Below are 12,202 nucleotides of genomic sequence, written 5' to 3' on the forward strand. Positions count from 1 at the left end.
TCCCCGACACCCTTAGACAGCTCTTTGGTCTTTGAAATATGATTGATTGCTTCTGTGGACAGATGTCTTTTATACAGGTACTGTAACAAGCTTGGATTAGGAGCACTCCCTTACAGAGGGTGCTCCTAATCTCAGCTTGTTCCCGGCATACAGGGAAGACACCTGGGAGCCTGAAATCTTGCTGGTTGATAGGGGATTAAAGACTTATTTCACTCATTATACGATGCACATGAAGCTCTGACTTTTGAGCACGGGGCAAACATACAAAATCAGCAGGGGACTTCTTGCCCTCACTGTAGTTGTAAACACAAAGGGTTGGGACCTGTGTCCGTCCGATGACTTTAAAAAAGACTACTATGACGACAACAGAAACCATATTTATTTTCACCTTTTGTTAAGAGGCACAGATAGTTTGAAATGGTGATGTCCAAAAGCTGTCAAACTGAGGGGTAGGCAACAGGGCAAAGATAAAGCTAATTGACTTAACAAGATCAAGAACAGCCAACTGTGCTACTAAAAATAAAATATCTGAAGGACTTTATGTCAGAAGGCTGGCATCAGTTGTTTACATGGGAAAAATATAAATAGAATACTGGGCGACAGAAGCCTGACTCCTCAATGCCCAAGAAGTACTCACATCCCTGGTGGAGTTAGCCTTAACTGGAAAGGGCTAGACCTTATCCCTAAAGCATAAAAACTGAATGATGGTCTGCTTAAGACACTGAGAAATATATATGCGAATTAGAAGCTAAGGTATCCTTCCTAGGCCTATAGGAACAAAACGGTAATATGCCTTCTATAAGAAAAAAGATGAACCACAGCCTGAACTACACGCAGATGCTGTGAGGGATCTTCCTGGTGAATTGGAGCCAGATACAAGGATGAAAGGACAATGTTCTGGGTAAAGTCAGAGACCACCTTAGAAAGGAAGAATGGCTTGAGCCTCAATATTACCACCTTGTCTTTAGGCAAACAGAGTTCCTAAATTAAAGATATTCAGACAAGACTAATAAAGGTGATGTCCGCTAGGAAAACAACCTTTTCAAGCTGGAGTAAAAAAAAGGAACGCCACTGATATGTTCAAAGCGTAGCTTTTGAAAGACAGAGAGGTAATTGACTAGCGAAAATACATGGTGACTCTTTACACAAAAATTTTGAGTGGAAAGCCAACACTTTGTGGAACATAATAGCAAGTTCCACACACAACTAGACTTTAAGGGAAGTATACTTTTATCAGCTTTATATTTAGGTTCAGTCCAACAGTGTCTGGTCACAGTAAAGACCAGAAGCCATGGTTAAGATCAGCTCTAGGAAAGTACAGACCAACTGAACCTACAGGGTGAAGGTTCCTGATTAAAGTTCAACTAGTTGCAAATTGAAAGAAGTTTTCCAAGGTGAAAAATTTGCAAAAGGGTTTCAAATTCATGTAGAGAAATGTATTATATTGCAGCTCAACAGTTGTTAAATGTTGTGCTCAGGAAGTTGTGAGGATAATGAATTTCTCTCAGGGCCAACAGGTATTTCCCTGTACTTTACTTGAAATTGTTACATTTTTGTTCTAAAATTTAGATATACTGTAGGTGCCACTGTTGAGAACAGTGTTTGAAATGAATGTTTGACTTGTTCATAGAACAAGTGTAGTATATTTAGTGAGAGATAGGTACAGAGATGGCAGTATTAGATTGTGCAACAGCCACCCACTAAGGTTGTACTCTGTGTTATGAATGTCTAAAGAATTGAAAACACTGATTCCAAAACCTGTAACTGAAACCAATGATTTATTTTATGTTGCTTTGGTTGCTCTTTTTAAAAAATTTTTCATTACTTTTTCAAACTTTTTTTATTATGTTATAATAGTATTTTGCCTTCTCTTTTGTTCTGTTAGTTGTCTCTCAGGAGGACATCACAGAATATCAAAATGTGACAAAATTTTTGGAACTTATACCTCAAGATACTCTTGCTGTTGCTTCATTCCGTTCCAAAGCATACACCAGAGCTGTTATGCACTTTGAATCTTTTATTATAGAGAAAAAACAAGAAATCCAGGAGCACCTTGGATTTTTGCAGGTGAGCAAATGTTCATGGTTAAGAAAACATATTACACAGTAGTTTATGTATTCTTAACATGTTCTTCATGTTGTTCTTATTCTCCCACTATATACGCATATTGTGCAAGCGTTTTTGACTTTCTGCATTGTAATACAAAGTCAACCTCTTAACTTTGCAGACATTGCATATTGCTTTCTTCCTTAGGTAGTGCAGATTTTCAATGCTTATGGATCATTTACACTTGTGCAGTTTGAATTACTACATTCGACCAATCCAGTGTTCATGCAGAAACATAGCGGTTACTAAGGCTATGTACACACGTGCAATGATTGTCGTTAGAAGACGAACAACTAACAACAAATCTACGACTATTCACGATTATTGTGAACGATGGTATAGTGCACGATTCTGTACATGCTTAACAATATGATCGTTCATATATATTCCACCAATAACATACACACACAAGATACCGATTTTTTTGAACCATACAGGAAGTGATGTGTACTGGAGAAAGTGTACCGCAGAACCATCCGTGATCACTTCACGACTGTACACACAATAGATTGTGAACAATCATCGCCCAAATGGATCCGCCAGGACAGTCGTTCGTTTTCAGCGACATTCCTTGTTCATCGACGTTGTTGTGCACTTCTTTTTGTTAATGATTATCGAATGATCAGTAGTAAATTGTTTTCAATGACTATTATTGCACTGTGTACGTAGCCTAAGGGATAGTAATGTCATATGGTTTACCACACTTCTGAATGAATGCAAGCAATCGTCCATCACCAACCTTAATTGCTTCACAGGCCATAGATATCACTGATATAATATCTTCTGTTACAGTGAATAAAGCTATATCCAGATAAATCAATGTCCATTACCTGCAATTAGTTCAAGAGTAGGCTTACAACAAACAAAAAACAATGGCTCAGATGAATATTAAACAATATGTTCTGATTTTAACTACATTGTAAGTACATCTGATTTTAAGCAGGGGTCTGCAACAGTGGTTCAAATTTAGCACACTAAAATTTGATCCACACTTAATTTGTTTTTGTTTTTTTGTTACAATATTCTATCTTCAATATCAATCTTGTTCTAAACCTTTAATCTATGCCATGGTATTATTTTTTTTAAAGAAACTGTATGCTGCTATGCATGAACCTGATGGTGTGGCTGGTGTCAGTGCCATTCGTAAGAGAGAAGCATCTCTAAAAGAACAGATATTGGAGCATGAAAGTATTGGTTTGCTGAGAGATGCCACAGCCTGCTATGACCGAGCCATTCAGCTTAAACCAGAAGAGGTAATTCCATTTAAAGGATAACTGGTCAAACAGAGCAAAGTTGAAATCTAGTTAGATATAAAAACACCAAAAACAAAGCTATGTAATTATTAATACATCATAATTTATTCAAGCATAGGGTTGACCTGGTATTAGACCCTTGCAATCTTTCAAGGTAATAATTTCATTTGCGGACAAGAAAAATGCTGATAGGAGAAGAAAGCAAGTGTGACAGACATAAGCTCATTAGTGTCCTTCATCTTTTATGGTCAACTACATTCTTGGTCAGGTCCTGGGGAGAAGTGGACGAATAATGTAAGCCATCAGACTAAGAGGGAGAAATAGGGCCGTGAAAAAAATAAATAAAAAATGCAGATATAAAAAGTCAGTGTGACATTAAAAGTCTTGATTTGTATACCTGTTCCAGGCCATTGGAATACAGTTGTAATCTTTCTGTAATGTTCTACTCTTGATACAGATTGTGCACTATCACGGGGTGGTGAAATCTATGCTGGGTCTTGGTCAGTTGTCTACCGTAATCACTCAAGTTAATGGAGTTCTAAATAGCAGGTAGGTATAATTACATTTTAAAGTTTAGTAGAAAGTCTAACATCTTGTGTAATGTTTTCCTTCAAACAACATGACACTTAGGTAAATCTTTTTACCCTGATTTTATAAAACCTCATATGTGGTTTGACATTTAGGAATTGACATTTAGGAATTTAAGTCAATATTTAATTGGATCAGATGGGAATGTTTTCTGTCTTCCTACACTTGCAGTCCCATAGAAGTTTTTTATCTTATGACGCTCAGTCCAGTAATACAATTTCCTTTAGATTTATTAACCTCCTGGGCGTTTCACTGATGTCTGGATTTCTGTACCAAAAGCGGTACACTGTTTTTTTTTTTTTTAAATTGTAGACCTGTAACTTACAGAAATATGTCCAAACAAGGGTCTAGTAGATATCCTGAATATAATAAAGTTTGAAACACACAATCATGTAAAAAAAATTACTTTAAAAATAAAATTAAATAAAAAACACAAAAATCAGCTTAAACAAGAATACATAAATAAATAAAAAATACTGAAAATGCAATAATTCGGTATACTGTAAAGTACTATATTTTTCTAAAACACCTCCCTAGTGTGGTAAATTTTAAAACGGAGTCCAACATCACATACCTATAGACAAAACCACATAAATATATTTTGTATTATTTTGTATTGGATTGGATACAGGACTTTGTATCGAGTCCAATACAAAAAAATTTGAATTTCCCGCTACGACCCCTGTCGACGGGCGCATGCACCGACGTCATCAGGAGTCGCCGAGGGACGTTTACGCGAACGCCGAGTGTTCTAATTCTTTGCGTACTTCCAGGCAAAAAGTGTTACATTTTTTGCATGGAAATTTATTTTAGATTGTAGGCTTAATTCCTAGGCATAACTCACCGAAATATGTCTAATACACATAATGTAAGGTAACTGTACAGTTGCTTATATAATATATATATATAATAAAATTATATATATAATATATAAAGATTTCTTTGTATTGGACTCGCTTATATAATATATATATATAATAAAATTATATATATAATATATAAAGATTTCTTTGTATTGGACTCAATACAGCTTTTTTGTATTGAATCCAATACAAAATGATTTAAATTTCCCGCCCCGCCTTTCGCCTGCACCGACGCATTTAGTGACATCACCGGGAAACCCCGGAGATCGTCACTGCACACGCTGGGAGAAAACAGAAGAGAGAAGACGTCTCCGGAGGAGCTGCGGGGACAAGGTAAGTGTTTTTTTCTGTTGTAATCCGATTGTCATACAATGTTGTATGACAATCAGATTGCACTGTAATGCGTGTTTCTATTTTTAGCTACCCCGAACCAGGCTCGGGGTAACCGCCCAGGTGGTTAACAATAAAAGATCTATCTGATTGGAAATAACTGTATTAGTTAGAGCAGTGTTTCTCAACCTTATTACCATGAGGGACCCCTTGAAATAACTGTCAGGTCTTCAGGGATACCCTTCTTTAATTAGTATATTCACAATTTACAGTATAATACTGTGATGGTCAGTGGGAGGAATATGTCTTACATTACTGGGCAGTGGGAAGACTGCCACTATACAGATAGGTAAAAAAAAGGCCATTGGTATTTGTAGTTCCAGAGTTAAGGACATTCGACATACAGACGACTCCTAGATACGAACAGGGCTTTTCTGCTCATTCCTGTGCAGAACAGAAGGCTTCGGGGGAGGGGCAGTTCGTTTGACATGCAGGAGAAGTCTTTTGCTCTTCTGCAACATCTTGTAATTCTTTAATGACCAAGACAAACTCTGCAGTTTTTGCATATCAAATCACAGCTTGCTCCAGTTTTTTGCTTTGTTTGTGATTAACTCAGTGAGGGTTTTATACAGTAACTGACACCATGCTGCCTAATAATATGTTGAGACAAACATCTGTCCTAATTGCATTTATTAAGATAATGTACCTGTTCCGACTTGCATACAAATTCAACCTAAGAACAATCCTACAGTCCCTATCAGGTTTGTGAGTCACAAACTGCTCATTGCTCAATGAAGCCCTGGCAACCTCTGGAGGAGGAATCCTGCTTGAGAAACACTCAGTTAGACCCTCTCACTACCTGCTTGTTGGAAAATGTTTGCATATCCTGATTTTAGAGTATTATTTTTAAACTAAACCAACTCATTAAAACAATAAACACTTGCATATCTGTGTGTAATATCTAAGTAAATCCAATAAAGGTAATACTTGGATTGATTCATGTGATCAATCATTTAGTTCAATCATATTTATCTATCAGATTCCTGAACCAATGGTTTTTCAATATCATACATTTATTGGAAAACAAATACAGCACATTGACAGTATCTGCATATAGGTCACCCTCCCAGGAATGTATACCTGCCAGCAGTGAACACTGCCTCCCTACTGCGGCATCCTCTTCTGTTTCAACCCACAGAGGTAAATCACACCCTGGTACCTCCTTACATGGCACTATTCAGGCCTGATGATAGCCACTTTTACAAAGATGAGGTCACATCCTCCTCCATACCCAGAAGCTTTGTTCTTTTGGAGAGAGCTCCAGTTCTGTGAAAGGCATTAAGGAACTGTTGTGGGTTGAGCCCATAATATGAACTTGTAGGTAAAGAAGATACTTATATAAAGGGGGGAATTTTATTTGTCAAGGTAATGGATGCGAACTGTACGCTACATTTTATTTTTCAATCCCAAAAAGTCATGAAGATCTTTGAAATAGTGTCTGTGATTATGATCATGTGACACTGAATGAATGGGTATATTTGATGAACATTGACGTTTAAATGTACTTCCAGGCCCGAATGGAGTGCAGAACTGAATACGTATAGAGTGGAGGCAGCTTGGAAACTCTCACAGTGGGATCTAGTGGAAGAATATCTATCTGCAGGTATATGGAACATGGTTATTCCTTTTAGCTACTCACACCCTTTTCTTGTGTTGTATTTCATTCACAAAATGCATATGCAATGCATTTCCTGAACTTAGCCAAAACTGACAGAGGTATTCTTATTTAACTTGATGAAGATACTGTGTTCCCTAGGGGGTAGGGTTATACAGATCAGTTACATCAGCTCAAGTAGTCCTGTCCTTGCCATCAGTAACCTCCACTTTCCTAGGGAGAACACCTTGGGGTCTGTTTATAAAGCAGTGAATCTGACATGCACTCAAATATTCCTTGGTGGAGAATTAAATACTGCCATTAAAACACATGGACCTGGTTGATTCTCCACCAGGGAATGTTCTAGTAAATGTCAGATTTACTGCTTTATAAATAGACCACTAAAAGGACCAGTTAAAATTTTAAATATTTAATATACTTTTCCTTAAAAAAATGGGAGATGAACTAGGGCAACACAATATTAGACCAGTGGTCTATTTATAAAGCAGTGAATCTGTCAATCAGTCATTTCTAGACACAAGCAAGTTGTTTTTCCTAAAATATGCTGTTGTTCATTGCCCTATTATCTGGTTAAACTTCCATGTTGGGTAGATATTTTTTTAGCACTCAGATTCCAGCCTTGATAGAATTTGTTCTTTTCTATTGCTTTGTTATTGATGTAACGCCTCGTTCAAATCATGTGTATATTTTCCCATATTATGTAAAAGTAAAAAATGACTTATTTACATTGAGAAAGAATGCTGGGTCAGGATTAGATTATTGGTATTATTATAATATGTTTTATTTATGTTAGTTTAGAGTTTATTTTTAATTATAATGCAACAAATGCCATTTAACAGATAAAAAGTCTACTACCTGGACTATTAGACTTGGGCAGCTGCTTCTCTCGGCTAAGAAGAAAGAGAAAGAAGCATTTTATGAGACATTGAAAGTGGTGCGCGCAGAGCAGATTGTGCCTGTATCAGCTGCCAGCTTTGAGAGAGGTTCCTACCAACGTGGATATGAGTACATTGTCAGGTACACAACAATCATTTTAAAAAATGGCTATGATTCTGTTCTAAATATCAAACTTGAAGATCTTGGTTCCTTTCAGTTCAACCTTCAAACAAGAAAAAAAGTGCGCGCTTTATACATATACATGTATAACAATGCATACTCAGACACAGGGTACCAATGCTAAGTTTCTGTTTGTATGTAATGTGGTATAATGATTGTTTTTTCCTCTAAAGGTTGCACATGCTCTGTGAATTAGAGCACAGTGTGAAGATGTTACTAGACAAATCTCTTGGGGACTCACCTACAGATTCTCTTAACTTGCAGTCACGTCTGGAAATGACACAAAATTCCTACAGGGCTAGAGAGCCCATTCTGGCAGTACGCAGGGCATTGCTGACTATCAGTAAGAGGTAAGTTCTACAACCATTCAGTAAGCAGGTTACAGATTTGAAGAACTATTTTGGTAAAGCAATGCATTCAAAAACTAACCCTCGGGAGGCTAGCAGGTAATAATAAAGTACCGTATTTTCCGGCATATAAGACGACTTTTTAACCTCGAAAAATCTGTGCTAATGTCGGGGGTCATCCTATACGCCGGGTACCAGTACTTACCTGCAGCTTGCTTCACGTCCGGCGTCCCCGCGAGCCTGCACAGGAGGACGTAAGCCTGGATTGGCCCTCCAGTGGAGAGCCTGGATTGGCCTCCAGTGGAGAGCCTGGATTGGCCCTCCAGTGGAGAGCCTGGATTGGCTTTCCACTAGAACACACCCATTCATTAAAAAGGAACGCGCCCATTCATTCCTTAGAACTAGTACTGTACTGTTCCTTCTGGCTCTCAGTTCTCGCACAATAGGGAGATCTGACAGGCAGAAGGAACAGTACAATACTGGGCATATAACTTGACCCCCAACTGATTAGTTAGAGTGGGCGGTCGTCTTATACGAATCTTATAAGAATTGCAGTATCTGAGCTTTAGTCTTAAAGTCTATCTCCAGGCAAATATGTCATGGTGGATCACTGCACAGTATAGAACACCACTATTCAAATAAGAATCCATGTGTCTCTTGTACTTAGTGTTTGTTTAGCCCGTATTTTATCTTTACTTGTGTATTGCTAATTGTTATCTGCAAGCTGCCTAAAGGCAAACATTATAGCACAGTTGTGTATTATTCAGGCCTTGCTACACTGATATGATTGGGGAATGCTGGCTCCAAAGTGCCCGAGTTGCACGTAAAGCAGGCCATCATCAGGCTGCATACAATGCACTTCTCAATGCAGGAGAGACCAGGCTGCCGGAGCTCAATGTTGAACGTGCTAAGTGGCACTGGTCAAAGGTAAGCAAACAATTGCCATACGTTTTCTGTTGCCATCCGTGTTTCAATTGATTTTCTGTTTTTTGTGTGAATACATATTCAAAACTAGGGTTACTTTGGAACAGGGATAATATTATCTTTCCAAGTAAAAGTTACAGTACTTTTTAACTTGACATAGCATAAAAAGATTCCTCCGTTTGGTATAAGGTTGTAATGGTGCACTTCTAAGTACATCCATATCCCTGATACAGTGACATTCAACTACGTTTTAGAGTAGGTCTGCTCTCTTTGTACTTCTCTGTAGTCAGCCTTTGTGGGGAGATTTAATTTGCACTTAATGTATTTATGGTCAGTAGTAGAAGGTGGAAGCATTTATTATACTTCTATTACTTATATATACTTTACTTCTATTTATATTCTGCAGCTAAGAACATCTTAAGGACATGGAAAAATAGAGGTCCTGAAATCCAAATGACTTTTTTTCCTATCCTTTTATAGGTGGCAATTAACAAGGATTTAGTGCACCATTAAACAATGTGGCCTTTTGCCCTATTAAGCTATACAGGTTGTCTATCAAAAATCCGGCAACACCGGGACCTGAGGTGCGTTGGATTTTAGAAAATCCCAGATTTTTTTTTTTACTTACCTCTACACACAGGCCAGCCTTCCTCTCGCGTCACCCGTGGACATCTGGCTCAGGTCCGTAGAGTAGGCAGGACGTCTCAGCGCGTATTTAGTGTAGCAAGCAGACCCAACAGCTGTTTAGGGAGGTGGCCAAACAGTGTACTGCAGTCACTGTATTGAATATGGGATCTGACATTCATGCCGGGAAACTGAAGTAAACGGATTATTGATAGCTGGATTTTCGATTGTCAACCTGTATTAGGTTTTGTGCCTCCATCATCAACATGTTGTGATAAAATGGCATTTGAAAGAACAGATTACTGTATTTAGTGCCGTGAAAGTGTCTTTCTTAGTACTTGTGTGATGAGGATTCTGGTCACTACAGACATATAGTATTCAAGAAAAGTGTATTTAAAAAGGTATTTTAATATAACATTTGTTTTTTTTACACTTCTGTCAGGGCGATGTGCACCAGGCCCTTATTGTCCTTCAAAAGGGAGCAGAGTTGTTTCTGTCTGATAGCACTGAACAGCAGCTTATTCATGGCAGAGCCATGCTACTGGTTGGTCGTTTCATGGAGGAAACAGCTAACTTTGAAAGTAATGCTGTGATGAAAAAATATAAAGTGAGTTCAACACTAATATAATGCTATTAGTTTGTTTGCATTCATATAATACCTTTCTGATAAACTTATTTTTGACTGCTTTATGCTGTTGTAGAATATTTGATTAAATACATAATTTTAATTTTTTATAGGATGTTACTAGTTTACTGCCAGAATGGGAGGATGGGCATTTTTATCTTGCAAAGTACTATGACAAACTGATGCCTATGGTGACTGACAACAAGATGGAAAAGCAGGGGGATCTGATAAGATATATAGTTCACCACTTTGGAAGGTAAATGTTTTTTGTGTCATTTTTGCTCATTCTTGTTTGTCTAGCTGTTATCATAAAAACTGGATATGTAACCTACACCACAATTTAGCACAAGAATTAAATCCAAACTATGGTCTGCTTTTAGGTATTGCTGCACATGTGGGAGAAAGATTCTGGGGCTTTTATTGGAGGTTAACTCTGTATATTGAGCGGTAAAGATTTTTAAAGCACCATCTATGGACATTATTTGGTATTATATTGTGTTTATTTTGGGTGGGAGGTGCAGTGTTTGGGTTTGAGATGTTGGTAATATTTTACTTAAATAATTTAGTGTATTTTTTACCTAAAACATTAGGGTTAATAAGTATCGGTGCAAATATTGTATGAAATGAAAAAAAAAAGCAACTACCTCCATTTTTCTTTCACAGGGTCTTCTTTCACAAGGTTTATGTTTTTGGGTCTTAAGTAGTTCTCAGGCCTAAAATATTAATTTTAAGGTGTGTCTACATTATTCCTGACTGTTGGCATGAGCTGTGAAGTTTAATGCCTAAACAGAAATCTACCAGGAGCCAAGAAGGTAATTGATAAGAGAGATATTATATGTCATTTTGTCAAATAGTACTACCTCCTGGTGATTTTTGTTTATTCAGTTTAGGTACGCTTAAGTGCTGCACGCCATACAAAAGGATTTTAAATTTAAAAAATATTAGGCAGCTATACCTGCTTGTGCCGAGGGTAGCAATCACTCTTGTATCCAGAGCATATACCGCTAGATACAATTTTCTTGTAGTTATAGATTTTGCAGAGCTTTGGCTATTACAAATAAAAATGTAAAATTTGACTTTTATTAGGTCCCTGCAGTATGGAAACCAATTCATCTACCAATCAATGCCTCGAATGTTATCTCTGTGGCTTGACTTTGGAGCTAAAGTCTATGAATGGGAAAAAGGTATAATTTATTCATGTAATTTTTTTTTTGTACTGTTTGTTCATACATACTTATCTAAAAAGAGAAAAAGAAAAAATATTGCTGTGAATTAGGTTTACCATTCTACAAATCCTACTGTTTAGTATTTTTATTTATTACTAGCAGCTGCTGACTGCACCGTACAGGCAAAAATAATGCTAAAAGAAATGCTAACAATGGGTATCCCCTATTCCCACTGATTATAAAGAATGTTTATATGCTTACATTTGTTCTGTTTTTTTTCACCAGAAAAAATGCATGCATTATGCATTAAACATATATAAAATACATATGCTGCTAGACAGTCCAGCAGCATATTTAATTTTTTAAATTCTTACCAATTCTTTACTGTGTCTTGATCTAAAGTATAGGCATCTGCTTCTGTTTTACTGTGCAAATTGCCCCTGACAACCACCAGGTAATGGGAATGCTTCTTGCTGTGTATCTGTTGATTCCTGTTGGAGTACACAGAAAGCAGTATTGCTATTGACTGATGATTCTCCTGTATGGGAATACTTATCACTCTAACCTTCTGGAATGAATGCTGATTCAGGCATTCGCTGCTTTAAATCCTGCAATTTCTGCAGCACAACCACTTTAAAAAGGGTC

At 37.3% G+C, this 12,202-nt stretch overlaps 1 protein-coding gene across 1 annotated transcript in view; it reads left to right on the forward strand.

Annotated features, from left to right (window-relative positions):
• The window catches only part of ATR (ATR serine/threonine kinase), a 47,245-nt gene that overhangs the window by 27,140 nt on the left and 7,903 nt on the right, over nucleotides 1-12,202 (forward strand). Inside the window, exons 28-38 of the mRNA XM_072410132.1 lie at nucleotides 1,886-2,067; nucleotides 3,195-3,359; nucleotides 3,817-3,908; nucleotides 6,712-6,803; nucleotides 7,655-7,832; nucleotides 8,045-8,221; nucleotides 8,986-9,145; nucleotides 10,209-10,373; nucleotides 10,505-10,647; nucleotides 11,478-11,575; nucleotides 11,717-11,733. Of these exons, the coding sequence (XP_072266233.1) occupies nucleotides 1,886-2,067; nucleotides 3,195-3,359; nucleotides 3,817-3,908; nucleotides 6,712-6,803; nucleotides 7,655-7,832; nucleotides 8,045-8,221; nucleotides 8,986-9,145; nucleotides 10,209-10,373; nucleotides 10,505-10,647; nucleotides 11,478-11,575; nucleotides 11,717-11,733 (1,469 nt within the window). The remainder of the gene's footprint in view (nucleotides 1-1,885; nucleotides 2,068-3,194; nucleotides 3,360-3,816; nucleotides 3,909-6,711; nucleotides 6,804-7,654; nucleotides 7,833-8,044; nucleotides 8,222-8,985; nucleotides 9,146-10,208; nucleotides 10,374-10,504; nucleotides 10,648-11,477; nucleotides 11,576-11,716; nucleotides 11,734-12,202) is intronic.

Source organism: Pyxicephalus adspersus, chromosome 4 (assembly GCF_032062135.1).
Source record: "Pyxicephalus adspersus chromosome 4, UCB_Pads_2.0, whole genome shotgun sequence".
In the NCBI taxonomy this organism is placed as follows: domain Eukaryota; kingdom Metazoa; phylum Chordata; class Amphibia; order Anura; family Pyxicephalidae; genus Pyxicephalus; species Pyxicephalus adspersus.